General features: G+C 35.5%; 1 protein-coding gene across 15 annotated transcripts in view; it reads left to right on the top strand.

Moving 5' to 3' along the window:
- Nucleotides 1-20167, top strand: part of MYCBP2 (MYC binding protein 2) — a 169052-nt gene that overhangs the window by 27039 nt on the left and 121846 nt on the right. For all 15 annotated transcript variants that reach the window (XM_059839180.1, XM_059839171.1, XM_059839176.1 and 12 more), the window contains exons 3-12: nt 2123-2338; nt 6955-7108; nt 8359-8555; nt 8775-9017; nt 9296-9367; nt 11183-11279; nt 15649-15722; nt 16863-17001; nt 17624-17700; nt 19197-19401. In XM_059839180.1, the coding sequence (XP_059695163.1) occupies nt 2123-2338; nt 6955-7108; nt 8359-8555; nt 8775-9017; nt 9296-9367; nt 11183-11279; nt 15649-15722; nt 16863-17001; nt 17624-17700; nt 19197-19401 (1474 nt within the window). The remainder of the gene's footprint in view (nt 1-2122; nt 2339-6954; nt 7109-8358; nt 8556-8774; nt 9018-9295; nt 9368-11182; nt 11280-15648; nt 15723-16862; nt 17002-17623; nt 17701-19196; nt 19402-20167) is intronic.

Genomic DNA, 20167 nt, shown 5'->3' with positions numbered 1-20167 from the left:
ACCATTCAGTTTTCTGGTGTCAAACCTCAAAGCATGTAGGAGCTCGTTATCAAGGGGGTCAATCCAAATTTATTTTGATTCAGTTTGATACTGGAATAACATATGAGGTTGTGCCTTGGGTTCTTGCACTGATTAATATTGTGGGATTTCTAACAAGAGATTTACTATTTCAAAGATATTAATATTGAACAAGGACTAAACTTTGCTTTTTTTCACTCCTTAATGGCAGAAGTTTTGTTGAGTTAAAGAAAAAACATGAGTATGCGTGTAGGGAACTTTTTCCAGATGTTTATTTTTCCTACTTCATTATCTTTATATTTTTGTGCTCACTGCTACCACTGATGCAGGTGAGAAAAATTAACACACAGTGTGTTGGATAAAATAAGTTGCATAGTCAAACATTGTTTCTTAATGTTCTAGCTTGCAGTAACTTTAGTAATAATGGAAAGGAAGGATAGGCAAATATATACCAGTACAGTCAGAATAATATTATAGTCAAAACCAAGGAATATGTGAATGATGAAATATTTCCAAATAATTTTGAATGTTTTTGTTATGTTTTTTAACATACAGTGTTAAAAGGTCTTAGAATCTTGTGTTGTTTCTGGTATTAATAAAAATGTATGTGCCGATAAAAGTGGTTTTGGTGTAGAAAATTGTGGCGACCATATTGTAGAAAAACAAATCACCCCATTAAAATATTACCCACTTCACTGGTTCTCAAATTCCTTTTACCTCTCCTCTGCTAGTTTATTGTTCTCCTTCCCATCACTGCTCTCAGTGATCTGTTTCAAATCACTGTAGTATAATTCACTGCGTAATTTCATGCCAGATGAATGTGGCAATGCACAGTGTTAATACCCTATAAATAAAACAAAAGTAAAGAAAAAAAACCTCCACTCTCACTGTCCCCTTCTTCCCCTTGTCCCTCAAGAATGAAACCAGAAATGACCTTGTGAAGTTAGTCATGACCCTGAGTCTGTCTGGCCTAATAATCCCCCGCATTTTGCCTTGCATGGTCAAGCAAATTTGTCCTGCACTGTTAACCTGGGCCTTCTCTCCTTACATGGTCTTTACGCCCTCTGTCTACAGCAAGCTCTTACAGAGAATTGCTTCCTCCCATATGCCTGAAGTCCAGTTTTCAAAGCCTGTGCTGATACCAGCAAGGTCTTTGCCAGTACACAACCAAATGGAAAGTGTAACCCTGTCTGGGAATTAATCGTTGTGGAGTTTTGTTTTTTCAAGTCAGTCATACCTCCTCTCCCATCTTACTGTTTCAGACTGGGAAAGTACAGGGCAGATATTTTTAAAAAATGTTTTTTTAAAAAATGTTTTCTCTTGTTATTTTTCCAAATCCAGTGACAGCCTCATGAAGGCTCCTTTGTGTCTTGGCCAAGGCTGACAATAATATACCAGTAGTAGGTACCAAGGTGGGCCATGGTAGTGGTAACTTCTCAGAACAATTTCCCAGCTCATACTTTGTATCTCAGGGCTTCTGAAAACAGAATGGTGTCCTGCTAAGTCATAGGCCTTGATTTCTTTATTTAGTAATTAGTCCATTAGATTATTATTCTCAAAACTATTATCTGCAGCATCCAGACAGGAGTTTTTAAACTTGTCATCAGTTTTCATCTAATGAGAAAACAAGCAGGCTTTCTTAATTTCTAGTATATGTTTAACAAACATCTTAAATTTTTAGTATTTACTAGCAGGTTAAAACTAATAACTAGAATAGCGAGGCATGCATTTTAAAATTCAATTATAATTAAAACCTCCAAAACAGACTGCTGTTGAGGAGATAAAGCTTGATTCTGCTATTCTTACCACTGTGGCACAGGTTTGGACCATTTTGTAGCCTGAGTTGCTGTCATTTTTAGTCCCAGTGTTCTCATCAAGTTATGAGAGGTAGAAGCTAAAGTGTGACAGAATTTACTGAAATGTCTTCCTCTTCTTCCTTTCTTCCCTACCTGAAATAGACCTGGTACTTCAGCAGGAAAGTCGTCTCTAGTTTGGAAATAGTTTGATCTGTCAAAATTGAGACTGTTAAGATTATTTATATTTAGCAAAGCTTGAAACTTTACTAAACCAATAAACTAAAATTAAAACTGGTCTTGTTTTTCAGACTGAAAGCCTAGAGAGTACAATAACCATACCAGATATCAGATTACATAGCAATCCTTCAGCTTTTAATGTTTACTGCAATGTCCGCCATTGTGTGTTGGAGTGGCAGAAAAAGGAAGCGTCTGTGTCTTTGGCCACAAAGAACAGTGTCCAGAGTGGGGATTCAGACAGTGATGAAGAAGAGGAGCCCAAAGAGCCACCTATTAAACTTCCAAAGGCAAGTAACTGATACCACTTAAAGTGTTCCATATATGTCATCTAAGGTTGGTATATTCTTTTTGGGGATTAAAGAGCAACAGTATAAGCCAGCTGCTTAGAACACTGCTGTAGTTTATTTGTAGTCCATCTAGTTCAGAATCATTTAGTGAATTAGGATGATCTAAGTATCTGCCCAAATGTCAGGTAAACACTCAAGTTGCACTCCTTTTAAAGTGTTGGTACTTGAACACCTCCTGCCTCAAAATCTACACAGAAATGATGCAAATAAGGCAGCTCTTATATCTCTGAGGGGCTACCAGCTCATAATGGTAAAGGGTGCTTTTTTTTCCATTACCCTCCAAAAAGAATAAGTCTTTCTAATAATGGGAATAATTTGGTGGAATGCTTCCTAAGATGTTTGCTGGGTATGCATGTCATTGCAGTAACTGTCAATTATTTTTTCCCTTTTTTGGCTTTAGTGCCCTTAGTGGTACTGACAGCTCCAGATTCTAATCCATGTTAAGATTTTGATGGTATAGTTGAACAGTTACAGTGGGTTTTTGATTATTGACTGCTTTTATGCTTATAGTAGGATTAATGGTAGAAAATCAGAAATAAAGGACTTTATGATTTTTTTCTTCTTTTTCAAATTTGTTGGTTCACTTGTTTTTTAGTATGTATTACAAAGCTATGCATTTAGTTTTGTTCATTGCTACCTTATCAATGCTATGGAATGTGCTTTGTTTTGTTGTTCTTCTGAATCTAAAAAACATATTCACATTAACTTTCGTTGTATATATTTGGCCTAAAACCAGTACAAATGCTGAATTAAAAAAGGTGGTTGCAGCTGTGGTTATGTAGAATATTTGAGTGGCTTAGAAAATTAGATTTTATAGATGATTGCATTTAGGTGTTATCTGAAGGGTAAAGTTGGCACTCCAGAAAATGGTGGTGAATTGCAGAAAAGCATAACCAAGTCAGCCAACTGAAATTTCATGATTGATGATTGCAATATGTGGTTGCTAGAAATGAAGTCAGCATTGTTTATGAAGTGCATCTGAGTACTCGTGGATTGTATCAAATGAATCAGCAAGTGCTTGTAGATGCTTAATTTTAAGTAAATGGCAATGTAGCTTCTAGCATTTATGGAGGATGAATGATGTTTTAAAAAGATGTTGAAATTAAAAGAGGTTCCAGGAAGGATGAGATTTATGAGTGATATGGACAGAAGACTTGCATATGGAAACCAAAGCACTGGTATTGTGTGTACAGTTAATTACAAAGATAGTGGCTTAGAAAAAATGATAGGGAAACTGTAGGTAACAAACTTCTCTCAAAATAGAAAGTTGTTGAGATTTTTGTTGCATTCAGTACGGCAAATATAAAATTGGTGAAAACCAGTACATTTTCACACTGTTAATTTTTAGTAAAGTATCTACAAAATATCAAATTTGAGAATTTTTGGTTCAAAAATATGTTTAGATGCCTGACGCAACCTCAGTATTTTTCATAACTATCTAGGTAATAGAGGGTTTTTTAGGTCACTTGGAGGTAACAATTGGACTTGCATTCGTGCTTTTGAACTTGATTGGAACTGTCTCACATGCAGAAAAACTTCTAGGGACTGACTGTCTTGGTATCCTGGATACAGGTGTCTTGTCTCATGATAGTGAACAATATTGTGTAGGGCTTAGTTTGTTAACTCTAAAGAGTAAAGTTATTACAAAGTTTTTAAGGTTTACAATATTTACAAGACAAATTTCTGATAGTAATTGTTAGTTTATTAAAAAGACTACTGATGTATTTTGAGTTTGAGTGAGGTGAAAGATGAAAAAAAAAAGTGTGGCTAGGGTTTGTGCTTTTACAGATTCTTCAGAGTGTAGTCCTTGGTGTGTTGGCGGCTTTTTGTTTAATTGAGAGTAAGTTGAAAACTTTCTACATTTTTGTAGCTTAAGATGACTTCAGATGTTCTATTGAAGTATTTTTCTTTAAGATCTTAAACTTGAGGAAGTCAGGTTTGTTAGAGCCTTTAAGTAGAATGTATTTTGGAATCAGAAGTTGTCCAATGCAATTTCTATAATAAGATTAAAAATAGTTTTTAACATGAAGAGACAGAGTTTGCTGCTCTTCAGATACTAGCACAACAAGAAATTTGTGTTTTGGTTGTGTTCAGATAGTTTAGTAACTTGCTTTGATAGCTTTATATTTTTGGTTTCTCAGGAAATACTTACGTTTGCCTGACATACTTGTTTGCTACCTTATTTATTTAGTATCTTAGCTAATGGTGAATGGAGTAGGTTCAGTTCTGTTGAAAAGATTTGCAATTTGCAGAGTAAAGGAGAGGTATTTCCCACACCTTTCACTCTCACACACACACACCCCCATACCCCTGCCCCCCCAGGATTTTAAACTTAAGGCTGAGTAATGAATGATCCATAAAAGCCCTCTACTAAACAAATACTGGATTAAAGTGATTGAGGTGGAATTAATTGAGTTAAATATTCTTTGTTCCTGCACTGGCATACATTTTGTTAGTAACCTTAAGCAAAAATTTAAAAATTTAAGTTGTAACAAAAAATAAAAGATAAATGATTGCTTTCTTTGGGGACTGACTTAATGCATTTTAAAATTAATTACGGTATTGTTACCTTTGTAAATGTTCTCCTTTTTTTGTCTATGAATATAATATAAATTAAGTCAGAGTAGTGTGGAATTTTAATTATAGAAATGTTAGCATTGGGGATAACACTCACAATAGGAGCGAAGATAAAGGAAATAAAACAAGAGCATAGATAAGACTTCAAGATGAAATAGGAGGGGTTTTAGGAATTAATTAGGAGTCACAATGTCTGCATCCAGGCTAGAATTTTGGGTACCTTTTGTTAAGCAATCTTAAACTTTTGATCTGAAGTCTCAAAGGTGTTGCAAAGGGAATGGGAGAATGGTTGCACAGAGAGCGTCAGTAAGAGCAGTCAGGCTGTGACACAAGCTGAGGCAGAGCAGTGCTTGTTTTGGCTCAAAAACCTTTTAGAGAGCAGTGAGAACCAGCTTAAGATGTCTTGAAAAGAACTATTTGCTTATTCTGTCCTTCAGAGCACCTTTTGGAGGAGAGAGGTAGAGAGATACACTCACACACTATATATATATGTAAGCTATACATACATGAGATAATACACCGAATAGATCTGTTTTATGAAGCCCACTCAATCTCTTGATCTCAGATATTTAAAAACCAACCCAAAACCTATGCAGAATTGATAGCATCCCAGGAGAACTCTCTCTTATTGATTCCTACTGTAGTGGAAGTTCACCGAACTCTGAACTTTTTCCACCGTGTTATGTTCTCTACTTTCTCTAGCTGCCTCTGTCAGCTCTTAGATGAGGTCTTCTGTCTGAAGATTGTAAAGAATAAAGTTAGTTTCTCTCAAAGACACTATAACTGAACAGGAAGGGCATTTATAAAAATGTACTTTAAATGTATTTTATTTTTTAGCCTTTAGGATGATGGTGAGTTTTAGATCCTGGAAAAAACATTACTATGTTGACAGGTTTTTTCACTGTAGATTCCATGCATGTGTTTTCCCCCTACTCCATTGCAGATGTGAAATGTAAGGTGTAATTAGTAGGAAAATTGCTGTTGTGCTTTGAGGACTTGACTTGGTATTTTTTTATCCTTCCTCCAAGAAAAAAATAGATGGCAAAATAATTTGTGAAGGATGGGAATCAAATTAAAGGTCAAGGCATCCAGTAGAACTTAGACCTGACTGCCAGAATATATGTTTTAAGCATGGGTGGCAGTTGCATTAACAGTGTTATTTATTTTCACATTTCTGTCTTTTTCCTTAGATTTTACTCAGGGGTGAGTCTCTATGGGGGCTCTGCTCCTGACCAAAACACATAGTGAAGTTAAGATACAGTTGCTTATTTGTAATGTGGTAACCCCTTCTCTTTCATCTTCATCATTATTAAATTCAGAGTTTGAGAAGGAAGTGCAAGGGAGGAGTCAGTGAAGAGAAGCATGACTGTAATCTCAGAATAGTCAGGAATTCTAAAAGGGAAAGTTAGAGATGGCTCTAACAGGGCTTTTCAACATGTTCTGTTAGCTGGCTTAATGCATGTCTTTTATGAGTATATACAGAGTTTTAGTGACTAGCAATTAATCTTTGTTTTTGTCACAATGTAAAAAATAATCTCAGAGGCTTTGGAGGGAAAAGTTGTAGAGCTGCCAATATCAGCTGTCAAATGTATTGTTATTCAGGATGTGAAGCCAGGTTGCAAGACTGTTCTAGTTTGCTGGCTCACGTTAATGAGCAAGGAAAAAGAAGACTGTCAAAGAGTGAACTGGATAGAAATTAGAAGGGCTCAGAGGTACAGTTTGCCTTTTATTGTGTAAAAAATTTTAAGCTTCCTTATTCTTTCAAGAAGTTTAGTCTGCTTAGATATGCTCTTTTATGTATTGGCTGACTTATGTGTAATATTTGCTGCTATAGTTTTATAGGTGGATTCTTGATTTTGATTCTGGTTTAACACTGTAATTTTTATTGTCTTGTTCAGTGAACACTGGGATATACTTTTTTGATGAAGATCTAAAAATGTTATATTGACATCTGTTCTGAAAAATCTCTACTTCTTTAGATCATTGAAGTTGGATTGTGTGAAGTCTTTGAATTGATAAAGGAGACGAGATTTTCTCATCCATCCTTGTGTCTCAGGAGCTTACAAGCCCTACTTAATGTGCTCCAAGGTCAGCAACCAGAAGGCCTGCAGTCAGAGCCTCCTGAAGTCCTAGGTAATCTCATCTCTTACTGTATTTTTTATTAATATACACCTGTTACTGTGTTGGACAGAAGAAAATGGTTCTTGGAAAATATTTGTGAGATAGTAACATGCCTGTTCTCAACTTACTGACTGTTCTGGCCTTATGGTGCCTGTATGGATTACTTCCTTACTGAAACAAAGTAATGAACATCACAGCCTAAAAAACTGGGTCTCACTTTCTTACTGAAATATAAAATACTTGATCTTATTGGAAATAATACAGTTTTAGGGTGAATTTCTCTTGTAATCTGCTGGTGTGGTCTATATAGCTTAGATGTTTAATTTTGTAATTTTTTTGGAGCTGCTAAGCAGAGTGTCACAATTCTTGTTTCTATTTTCTCTGGCTATCCCAAAGCTTCCCTGAAAATTAATTTTCTTTTTAATGATCTTGAAAATAAAAGTTGAACTTGTGATGCCTTTGAGAGCATGATTGACTATATCCTTTAAGTTAAAATCCCATTTTCTTTTGTTGGTTTATAGAACAGCAGAGAAGTCCAGGCTGTAGCCTGAGTTGTTTAAAAAAAATTTTTAAAAAGTCTTTAGACTTCATTTTTTTTTTTCATGTTTTATGACTTAACAGTATTGCATTTCCAAAGATTGTAATTTGCTACAGAAAACTTATTTTGTATTGATGCATAGAGTATTAAAAAGCTACAAAGAAGACTTTTTGATTACTGCCATAGTGATTAATTGTATCAGCTGTCAGGAAAAATTAGGTGGATTTCTGTTCACACCTGGATTGTTACAGAAGTTCAGCCACCAAGCAGTGTTTGGAAAGAGGCATATGATCAAAATAATTTTCAAGCCTCAATTTGAAATAAATGCTTGTTCCTATGAGGTGAGTTGTGCTTCAACATGGGTAATGGTCATAAAGAGTAGACAAGCGATCTACACATCATCTCCGTGATGGGGTAGACTGAATAGTGTCTACTATAATAACACTTTCTGGCCCATTTCTTGCTAATGTGTCCTCCTGTGACAGAAGGACTTGTAGTTTTTCTTCTTCGGCCATAGTGATTATCCAGACTTGATGTTTTCTTGCTGAAAAAAAGAAAAGGTAAAGGTAATCATTTAAGATGCTTTTCTGTCTGAAACTAGCTCTGAACATAATAGCTGAGGAAAGATATAATGTATTTTCCTCTTTTAATTTCCCATTGATAGTTAAATTGTTTTGTATGATTTTTGTGACTGATCTGTGCAATGGCTGTGTTTTATCTGCAGAATCCCTGTTCCAGCTGCTTTTGGAAATAACTGTCCGTAGCACGGGAATGAATGACAGTACAGGACAGTCCTTGACAGCACTTTCCTGCGCTTGCCTCTTCAGTTTGGTAGCTGCCTGGGGAGAGACAGGAAGGACATTGCAAGCAATCTCTGCAATCCTCACCAATAATGGCAGCCATGCTTGTCAGACTATTCAGGTCTTGCGCTAAAACTTCTCTGTATCTGGGAATTTATGAAAATGAGAACTTCTCATGACTTCTGAGAAGATGTGTTGTTTAATTATCTTCCCCCCCCACCCCCCCATTTTTGAGATGAGTTGGTATTTCTCTGTCTCTCCTGAGTTGGAGTTAGAACAGAAAATACAACATTTTATAAAATTGTCATCTCTTTCACTCACTATTTCTTTTGCTGTTTAGGTGCCAACCATTTTAAACTCTCTTCAGCGGAGTGTACAGGCAGTTCTGGTGGGCAAAATTCAAATCCAGGACTGGTTCAGTAATGGGATAAAGAAGGCAGCCTTGATGCACAAATGGCCATTGAAAGAAATATCTGTAGATGAAGATGACCAGTGCCTACTTCAGAGTGATGGTTTTTTCCTCTATCTCTTATGTAAAGATGGACTTTACAAAATTGGCTCTGGATATAGCGGGACAGTGAGGGTAATGTGTCTGCTTCTTGTCTGATCAGTGATACTTGGTGTTCTAATTTAACTTCTATGATGTCCTATTTCCATGGACAATCTTACATAGCTTACTGATAATCAGTTCTATTGCAGTTTGTGTAAACTTTTCTGATGACTTCTGTGACAACTGGACAGCATTTTCTTAAAATTTTCACTTTGCAATATGGTTGAAAATATTACTTAGATGGTAAATGATTATGTGTTGAGTTTTCACTCTGGTATGTGTTAAATGATGGAAGTTTTTTTGCTTTTCAGGGTCATATATACAATTCTACATCCCGCATCAAAAACAGAAAAGAAAAAAAGTCTTGGTTAGGTTATGCTCAGGTAAGTGAATACTTAAAATATAAAATGTGCAGCCCTCCTCGTCCCTCATAAGTAGTTTAAGTAGACATTGGCTTAAAGTAAGCTTACGTGGATATTTTATCGTTCCTTTAACTTTCTTTATAAAAAACAATATTTTTGGTACTGGCTTCTAAATTATGGAGAATGATGGACCTGTAATCACTGGCCTGTGGAAAGGAATAATGGAGTGTTCATGCTTTGTGTTGTCGCTGTAAAGACTTTTGCAAAATATGTATTAGCACATCAGTTTATGAACTGTACAGTCAATTGATGTGTGGTTCTGATGTGTGTGTGTGCATGTCAGTGGATGTAAAAAAGTGTTCTTACAACAAACGCGTAAAAAATACTTGAAATACCTGTTTATGAAAAGAAATTGGCATGAAAACATCTGCAGTAAAATAAAGAAATTCTGTTTTGGTTGGGAAGGATTTGAGCACACGTAAACAATACGTAGAAATAATTATTGACATTGACATTGTGGAGTTAACTATATTTGTATGGTTTGTGTTTTTTAGAGTTAGTTTCTGGAATATCAACCACTTTTTCTTATACCTTTATTATTCATTATAAAAAAAACCCAAAACATTTAAAAAATTATTTCAGAGGACAATAATTTACTGAATTTGTTGTATATTTACTCTTAACTGAATGATCTCATTGTCCCAGTGTGATTTTTAGTATATTCCTTGCCGCGCTTTTGAAGTGAAATTGTTCATTACAAATATGTTCTTTCATTGCAGTTACTGTTTGTGTAAACACAAACACATGAAATCTGGTTTTATTTAATGCAAAAGCAGATCACCAAAAGGTGCACTGGCACAAAACAAATGAGTGTGGATGTATTCATTCTGGAGCCTGTTCTATCAGTTTGGAAAGGAACAGGATTCATGTGGTTCCATTATATGGTGTACATTCTGTACATAACTATAAATATATGTGATGCTTTTTGAGTGCTTGTACAGGTGTGTGCACTCACACAGTAACTGTAGCCAAAGGCACTGCAGTTTATACAAGTGTCATTCTGTGACTATATTTGTAGAAAGGTGTGTAACTTGCACTTATTGCTAGTTATGTGTCCATAAGAGATAAAAGGTGTGCTTAGTGTCATTTCCCTTCAGGTGCATAGTTAAACGCACATAATTAAAAATCACCTTAAATTCAGGTGATTTTTCTTACTTCATCATATTAGTTACTTTTAGATTAAAGCTTTACTATCTACTTTAATGCTCTTTACTTACTTTATGTGGGCTTCTTTTCCTCATATTTATCCAGTAGTTTCAATGGAAGGAACTGTTTTAGTGTGAAAGTCAAAGTAGTTAACTAATATTTTTTTTATTTTAGGTTTTAATGCATGTATTAATATGCAGTAACAATTGGTCTTCTGTATAGGACAGCATTATCTATTGCCTTCCTGGTATTCCTGTGACTATTCTGTTGATTTGAAAAGTGGATACAGAAACACTGGTTTTTACTGTGGCTGTGGCTTTTAAGTCTAATTGTATAGAGATATAAATAACAGTTAAAATGTGGGGTTTGAAAAGTTGTATACAAGCTTCATCATGCTAATCTGTGGCATGAAGAAAGTGAAGGAAGGGAGTCAAATTTCATCTTTTAACGTGGAACTTAGTTAAATTTTGGGTTAGTAGAAAAAATGTTGATCATCATTTGATGTAAAAGGCTTCCACTATTTTAAAGCAATATGTAAAATTATAATTGTATTTTTTTCCCTTGTAGCATCTGTTAATGTATTTAGGAGTGTTCTCATACCTCCACATATATATTTTTTTTTCTTGCCAGGGCTATTTATTATACAGAGACGCAAATAATCACAGTATGACAGCCATAAGAATAAACCCTGAAACTTTGGAACAAGACGGTACAGTTGCTTTGCCAGGTGAGGACCTCCAGATGAGAGAAATTTGGTATAGATTGCTGTTTACATGTTCTGTATTTTCAGGCAAACAGAAGAGAAACAGAGATTTTGAGGTCACAAATAGACTGCTTTATGACTTTGCTTCACTTCAGACCAGCTTCAGTATTTCACTTAAAGGCCTTGTATCTTATTCCAGTTGCTGGAAGAACATTGCAACATTTTAGAATATGTGAACATCTTAATTTAAATTCCTTCCTAAAAATTTTCTTTTCTTTCTCATTTGAACTTTGAATGTTTGGCTCATGTATGACTTTGCTTCCAGGATTTCTTACGTGTAGGCAATTATAAACTATGAACAGAACAATTTTGCTTTTTAATAGGGTAAAAATATATCCAAAAAGCAAAAGCAGCTAATGAACACTGGTGGACCATGCTTCTGATGTTTATATTGGTGGTGGATTTTGGTTTATTTGTTTGGGGATTTTTTTGTTTTGTTTTGGGGGGGGTTGGGTGGGGTTTGTTTCTTTTGTGGGGGGTTATTTGTGTTCATTTTGTTGTCCTTTTTCAGAGGAGCCTCATAACTTCAGTCTGTTTAGAGAATAAGGATGTTCCTGGAACGTGCTTTAATGGCCTTCTAGTGAAATACATCTGTTCTTAGCTACACAGATAAATAGCAGAAGGACACAAGAATATTTTTTAATCAAGCAATGACAGGCTCATTTTGTAGATCAGAAGAAAGATTTTTGTTTCATCCTGACATAAGTAAGAAACCACTGACTGAAACCTCAGTTAAGTTCTCTAGGATTTTTGTCTTTAAAATGCAAACCACAATTTTTAAATAAGTTCTGAATGTCGAATCTAGTCCATGCAACCTTCTGCACATCCTTAAAGTATGGATGTCTTTTTAAGCTGCTCTTGCTCCTTGTGGGGGCTGTATGAGGTATTTCAGTGAGAGCACATTCAAGGACCTGAAAAACTGCCTTTCAGAGTGGTTTTTCAACTTTGTTCACCTCAGGGCAGCTTCTTACACAGTAGGGTTCATTGATGTCCTTAATTATATTACCATTTATAAACAAATCAGTGTTCCTCATGCAAGTCTTGAGAGAGATTTGAGCACATTTAAAGTCTACCCTTTGGAGCTGTTAGCTTGTTTTTGCAAATCTCAGTGTCAAGTGTTGTTCTGCAAGACTGCCTTGTATTTATACTGTAAAAAAAGCACAATTGAATGTGTGTGCCTTCTCAGCAATTTGCAAAAGCAAATCCAAATGGGAATATCCATTCAGAAATTTCTCAGACTGTCCTCTCAGTTGCATCTTGTATGGTTTGTGATGGAGTTAAAGTAGATGTTAGATGTTCTTTGTAACTCCAGTCCTTTGTATTTCAGTCCTTGAACTTTGCTGTTTTAACTTTGTGCACTTCTACACATTTATCTCAGTGTGTTATTGTGAGAAGATATGACCTTGTTCTTTTGCCTGGGACAAATTCCAGGGGGTCCACTTCTGGTTATTTTCCTTTCCCATTAGAAAAAATAAAATAAAGGTAGGGGGAAAGTGTCTGACCTGAGGAAAAGTGAATTGGTACTTAACTCTGAATAGTAGTGGCTGCCCCCCCACTGCAGTCTTATGGTCACTTGCAAGTTGTTCTAGTTCTGAAAAGCCATGCTGGCTAGAACTAGAGGCCAGTGACCTTGCTAACAGCTGTACGCAGCAAATATTTGCTCCTAGTTGGGATGATATTCAGACATGGCTCTATCGGGAATTAATCTCTTTCGAATGTCTGGGCTGGTGGTAGTGCATTAAAAAAAGCTATTAGAATTTATTTATACAAGGGATGCATAGGAGGTTAGGAGATTTCATTAGAAATTGATCCTAGATAGAAGTCACATGACCTTAGAAAAGTCAGAGAACTATGAAATGTTATTTTCTCCTTTCTCAGCCAGTAGGATCCATCAGCTTCTTGAAGCCATAAACTTCTATTTTTAAAGGACAGTCTTTCCACTCTGAAAGATGATCTTTCAAATCCAGCCTTATTTCTGGAACTACCAGGCTATGTGTCAACATTCTTGTGTCTAAGGCCTTTGCCAAGATTTATACACTGTACCTGAGTTGTGTGTCTGTTTTCTCAGTCCATGTATCATAAAAGAATGTCTGAATTCCCTGAGAATTTACTAGGTGACTAGACTTGAATTACAGAGGTTTTCATCTTTGCCATTTCTTTCAACAGTGATGTTTACTGCATACCTTAAAACAGTTGCTGTTTTCAGCTGGAGAAATTGAAGTCACATGGTATATGGTTTTAGTGTTCTTTGAAATTGCAAATTAGTGTCTTAGGCTTAGGACTATTCCCTTAGTGTGGAAAGTACTGCTGAGGGTAGCCTAGGTGGTCTCAAGGGCTGCATTAGCAGGCACAGAATGTGCAATATGGATGTGGAAGGTGATGCTTCACAGAGGCTTCCTTTGAAGCCTCTAAGGAGGCTGTGATTAACAGATGTCTGTATTTACATGCTTTTAGTACATAAACCTTTTCTCTTATTGCAATCTTCAGACAGAATGCATGGTTATCCTCACTCCGATAGTAATCTACAAAGTCAGATTGAATAAGATTTAGGATTTATCATACAAGCTTCTTCCTAGCTGAAACACTATGCTAGTTTTTCCAAATACTCCATTTGCCTTCCATTTTTTAGTCTTCCCAATTATTTGATTTTTAATGCTGGGCCTGTTTGGTAGCTAAGCAAGTGCTAATTTTTGGGAAGTCTTCTGGAGAGCATGTATGTAAAAAACCAAAAAAAACCCCACCCCTTTTCTAGATTTCCTCTTTGAACAGATCTACCAAACATAGCAACATAGCAACAAATGTTTACCAGGAGACTCCCCTTTCTTGAAGTGACTCAAGCAATAGGCTAAGTAGTGCAATATGGACCCACTGGTGGCCAGAATGTTCTGTTTCCTTGGCTGTTCTGCTTGTGTGAACGTGTAATTTTCAGTCACTCAAGGAAACTTCATGCTTACCAGCTTCCTGTAACCTTTGGAGAAATGTCATTTATTTTAGTTTTGGAACTTCTCATCCAGTTACTGGTGCTTCTTTTATCACTGACATGACTTTGTAGCATAAAGAATTAGTAGTATGGGCTGCCTTTGGTAGTTAAATCTGAGATTATTTTTGAGAGAGCAGTATTTCAGATTTCTGTGTTTCTGCTGCCATTCTCCATCATGCTTGCTGCATACCTTCTGTGATTCATGGTTGTGACCTGGTTGTGCTCTAAGGGGAAGGAATGTTGTCTACTTTCGGTGTTTTGCTTCCAGATGTGGAAGTTACTGAAGGCTTTTTAATGCATATTCTGTTCCTGGTAAGACGCTATATTGGACTGGGCGGTGTATCAGGAAAAAGTAAACACTGGGTTTCTGTGGGGTGTTCTCAGCTGTATTATTATAAAAACAGCGAATTTGCTGGTTCTGCTAGAAAGACATCATGTGTGCTCCATTTAGCATTAAATTTATTTGATGAAATGTTAATACTGCGTCTTTGTTTAGATTAGAAAGCAAATATTTGAAGTGTAAAGTGGCTGTCCTGTATTATTTTTGGAAGAGGTCTTTTTCCTGTGTGTAGTCAATGAGACAAATACAAACCATATGATGTCTTTGCCAGTAGCTCCATCAACAGTGCAGGAATTGGAGAAGAAATAGTGTAGAGACCTAGGTTTAAACTTGCAGAGAAAGTGGTCTTTTTCTTTTTTTTTCTCCTAATTTGGGTAGAATTCTTTCCCTCCCATTTTCTTGGAATTATCTGAGCTATTTTCAATAAATGATTCATGTATTCAAGTATCTACTTAATAGTTTTCAAAAACCCCCTGGATTTTCAGTTAATAGTTTGGTGAGATTTATAAATCGTGAAAAAATGAGATAAATAATGAAAACAATGATTGATTTATTTCTGTAAGTTTTATATGCTGGACTGAGGAAACATTTATTTGAAGATAATGATCCTTATATTAAAAAAAGGTTTTGGGAAAGGAGAAAGATTTAATAGTCCTGGAAAATTTGAATTTATTTGTGTTGTAATAGTTTTGAATATGCTTCACAGGTGACTACTTGTGAAAGGTGAATGGATTTTTTTTTTTTTTCAGTTAAATATTGGGGTGTAACCACTCACATTTTATACAATGGAAAGTGCTCTAATAACTCTTACAGGAGCTAAGGAGAATTACATGCATTTGGTGAGACAGGACATCTTAGTGTAAAATAACACATTGTCAGTATGGTATGATCTCACTTGAGACAAAGTAGACCTCTCATAATCTGATCGGAGTGAGAATGAATTAGAAGCAGAGTTCAGTTGTGCGTGTATGCTAATATAAACTGATGCCGTACGCTTCATTTTTCTCTCACAGATTGTCATACTGAAGGGCAGAATATCCTTTTCACAGATGGAGAATATATTAATCAAATAGCAGCATCTAGAGATGTAAGTTTTACAAATGATGGGTAAACTATTTTTCTCTCAACTGGGTTTTATTTTACAATATTTATAGCCTCCTTTTTTCTTCATGTTTGGCTTTTTCTTTACGAACACAATTAAGGAAGAAATCTAGGTAACTAGAAATAATGAGAAACTTCCATATTTGTGCATAAAAAATTAATATTTTGTTATTAATTCCCACAACTTTGATTTGTGATTGATTTTGTTTTTATTTTCCAGGTAAGTTTTAAGAAAAACTCCATTGCTCTTTCAGGAAAAAAAAAAACTTATACGTTGAATAACGTCTTTTTAACATGTTCTACTGTTTCTTTGTGAGATAAGCTTCATAGAGCTTAAGGATAATTTTTTTTCTTTATTAGTTTCCTGAAATTGCTTTGGAACTTATTGGAGCATTTCAGACAGTTTTACTAGAAGAGATAGGAAATATACTACATTCCAATTGATTTTTGTGTGAAAATTGCCTCATGGCCAAAGCTCTAAAAACTCAAACAAGTGCTCGTACTAGGGACAGAACTGTAGTAGTGGTTGTATTTTTTTTCAGCAGACAGTTACTATGTTTCTAGTTCTGGTGTGGTTTTTGGTAGTGAGAAATCTGTAAAATAGGGATGGAGTGAAACTTGGTTGTCAACAGGTGCTAAACATCAACTGCAGAAAAACCAAGATTAATCCATTTCCCTCCTAACAGAATCAGCTGTTGGGGTTTTTTTTTTAACATGGCGAGATGAAGATACTCTGCACTTATAAACAGAAAACTCGTCTAACTATTCTTTACAGCAGTCACTCTGCATGCAGAATTTTGGGTTATGAATAAGGAGAAGTCCAGGGCTTAAATGTAGATGTAAATAGTTGTAAGAGTAAGATTTCTACAGCAGTTCACTATTTTTATAGTGTTCATAGCATTTTCATAGAACTCAATACCTGTTTAAGGAGTCAGATACTTCAGCTTGTCCTGATGGCCACTTAATTCTTTTCTCTTCTGTGGTAAATGTTATAATAAAAGTTACTTTATCAATATGTCCTCTTACATTTACTCTGAAATAGTACTATGTCAATGCACTTAGGACTTGAAAAGTAAATTAATTAATTTCTTGTACAGTATAAAGTGGATTTTTGTATTTTTTGCAGGATGGCTTTGTAGTGCGAATATTTGCCACAAGTACTGAGCCAGTATTGCAACAAGAACTGCAGCTTAAGCTTGCAAGAAAATGCTTACATGCCTGTGGCATCTCATTGTTTGATCTGGAGAAAGATTTGCACATTATCAGTAAGTTCTCTTCTTTGAAGGTTAATAACAAGCCTGGTAATTCAAACAGTAGAACTGAAACACTGCGCTTTGCTTTGGCTCTACTATGTGCAGGAAGGCATAGCTCCATAATAAACACATGGAGAGGGGTGTGAAACTATTCAAGTGTTACTTGACTCAAAGTCAAATCCATACACCCATTTGGAATCACCTTTCTGTCTCTAGTACTATTCATGGTTTTCAGGTATTTTCCTTCAGCTGTATGATAAATATATAATTGTTTGAAGCTTGGACTTTATAAAACATAGTTAAGCTGCAGAACTCCTTGCTGTGGGTCAAAGTTAACAATTTACAAGGACCACTGACTGGATTAAAGGGAGAAAGAATTACATTGGAAAACACATTTGCATCAGAATTTGAGGTGAAGAATTGTTAGTATCTATGAAGGTATTTTGAAAAAATATCACTTGGTCTTTGCTTTGGGGTGGTTTTGCTCCGTTGAGCTTGGTTTTGGCTCTATCAGAACAAAAAAAAAAAAAAAAACAAACATATTTGGCTCCATGGACCAGCAGAGGTGGATAGGTGACTGGTCTGTGAAACTGCCTGGTTAAACTGTTCAGTTAACACAATCTCACTTGCACAGGTACAGGGTTTGATGAGGAATCAGCTGTCCTTGGTGCTGGGAGAGAGTTTGCACTGATGAAAACTGCTAGTGGAAAGGTACTGAAAATGTTCTGTAGTAAATAGCAAATTGCACCAATAGATTTCTGTGTTTTTAGTTTAATCATTATTTTCCATAATTTCTTATTGCCTTTTCAGTATGTTAGAATGTATGTTTATGACTGCACTCAGATATATTTTTCAGAGCCTGCTTTAAAACCTAAAAGGCAAATAGTTATTTAAAAACATAATCAGATAGTTGGAACCCCTTAAAAATCCATTACTTGAATTTATAGGAATTTCTACAGTGAGTCTTACAATGAAGGGCTTTGTTTAAATTTGGGAGACAAAACTTCTGTCTACAAATTATGTGTTAGCACCTTTGAAAATTTTACCACTTCATAACTTTCCACAGTCTGTCCACAGTAATTTATTTAAATCCCATCCTGATTTTTTTCTGGTATTTTAGAGAATTATTGATTCCCCATTGCAGATTTTTCAATTGGTTTCTTTAAACCTATTCTTAATGATTTGATATGTTGTTCTGCTCAGTGGAGACTTTTTGAGGCATTTTCATAATGATGGAAATTTAGAAATAATACTGTCAGTGACTCTTTACGTTATTTACTGTGGTTCTATTTCAGTGTGAAAGACTAGTGCTATTTATCTTGTAGAAACATAGTTCTTAATTACATGTTCAAAATTGCATTGCTTTGTTGGAATGAAGGCCTTACTCTGCTGCTGTCAGAACAGTGAGATTGTTGAAAATATTTAACATTTTTTAAGAAAATTTAATGATCTGTACCAGAATTTGATCAAATAGATCTCTTCAGCATTGAGGGAGATAGATTAGCTTTGTCATTTAACTAACAAAAGTGCCTGTTCATATAAAATTAACGCATTTCCTGGGTTTGGTCTATAGAGTTGTCTGTTAAGGTAGGAAATACAATGTGTAAGGCAATGTAAAGTGGCTTCAGGTGCCCCATAGGTTGACATACCAATTTTATAGAGCTGTTGAGTTGCATGTTCTAAAGGAAACTTTTTTGTTCATGGCAGTATTTTTGTTCACATTAAATATCTTACTCTGTTATTTATGTAGTCAGTGGCCACTGTGCGTTTACTAAACATGTTTTACAAATGTGTTGAAGCTTATTAAAATATGTAGTGATTTTTTTTATTTTAAATTGATTTTATTGTTATAATGCCATCTTGTTTTTACACAGACCAGACATTTTTGTGAGGTGTTTTAAATGCTTCCTCTGAGTAGTTTCTTTTGTTCTTTCTTGTGTGTTCAACTCATCTAGCCAAACAATTATATATGAAAACTCACTAAGTGGCTTAGTAGAAAGCACAATTCAAAACAATCTAATCAGAATGTTTCCCCCATTAAGTCAAAATTGATGGGTTTGAGACAGAGATACTGAAATGGCATAAACAAGGTCAGGAAGAGTGCAGTGTGCTTTGGAATGAAAGGAATTAAAAAGAATGCAACTTTGAGAATTATGTAAGCTTGAAGTGCTGTGGCATAACTAAAACTGATGAACTTTTTTCCCTAGATTTATTATACTGGCAAATATCAGAGCCTTGGAATCAAACAAGGTGGCCCTTCAGCTGGTAAATGGGTTGAACTCCCAATCACAAAATCTCCAAAGATTATTCAGTTTTCTGTTGGACATGATGGCTCACATGCCTTACTTGTTGCTGAGGATGGAAGCATATTCTTCACAGGTTCTGCTAGTAAAGGAGAGGATGGTGAATCGAGTATGTATCATTGCTTGCTTGACCAGCGGTTGGTAAAAGCCTCTTTAAGAGAGTTTTTAATTTGAAAATAAGAGTTTCAGCATTTTCTGGGAACATCTAAGCATGCTGTTTGTGCTGGATGCTGGCTGCAAATCCTGACCACCAGTGCCAAAACCTCTCCCAGCTACAGAATCCAATCTGTGTTTTACCACAGTTTGGGTTGTGTGGTGGAAGTACTCTTTTAGATTTATCCCAAGAAAAGACAGTAGTAAATTTGGTCAAGAGGCCACACTGTCTGCCTGGGACTTGAAAAAACTGTGGAGCCAAACTTTTGCCTTTTTGCTGTTGTTTTATTGAGCTTTGAAAGTGGATGTTTTGCTGGCTGGTGAAGGTGCATTGATGAGAACTTGTAGAAGCAGATCTGTGCTCAATCAAGCAGAATTCTTCAGACATTAAAGAAGACAGATTAATTTGATCTTTGGACTAACAAATGCTTCATCAATATAAGATTAACACATTTCCTAGTCTTGATTTCTTTAGTTGTGTGTGTAGGTTGAAATAGACTTTGTAAGACAATTGAAGTTATCTTTAAGTGCCCTGAAGCTGTGATCTGCTGTAATATTGAATTAAATACTTCACTTCAGGAAACAGATGGGAGATGATGATGTGGTAGATTAATAAGAATAATTAAAGGGATTTGAAATACTTGAAGAATCATTTCTAAAAGATACTGATCTAATCATGTCTTGGCTTGCCATTGAATTTTTTGAGAGGAGCCAGTATAATC

Source organism: Haemorhous mexicanus, chromosome 2 (assembly GCF_027477595.1).
Source record: "Haemorhous mexicanus isolate bHaeMex1 chromosome 2, bHaeMex1.pri, whole genome shotgun sequence".
Lineage (NCBI taxonomy): Eukaryota > Metazoa > Chordata > Aves > Passeriformes > Fringillidae > Haemorhous > Haemorhous mexicanus.
Note: the sequence above shows the minus strand (reverse complement) of the source record. Positions and strands in the feature narration are given on the sequence as shown.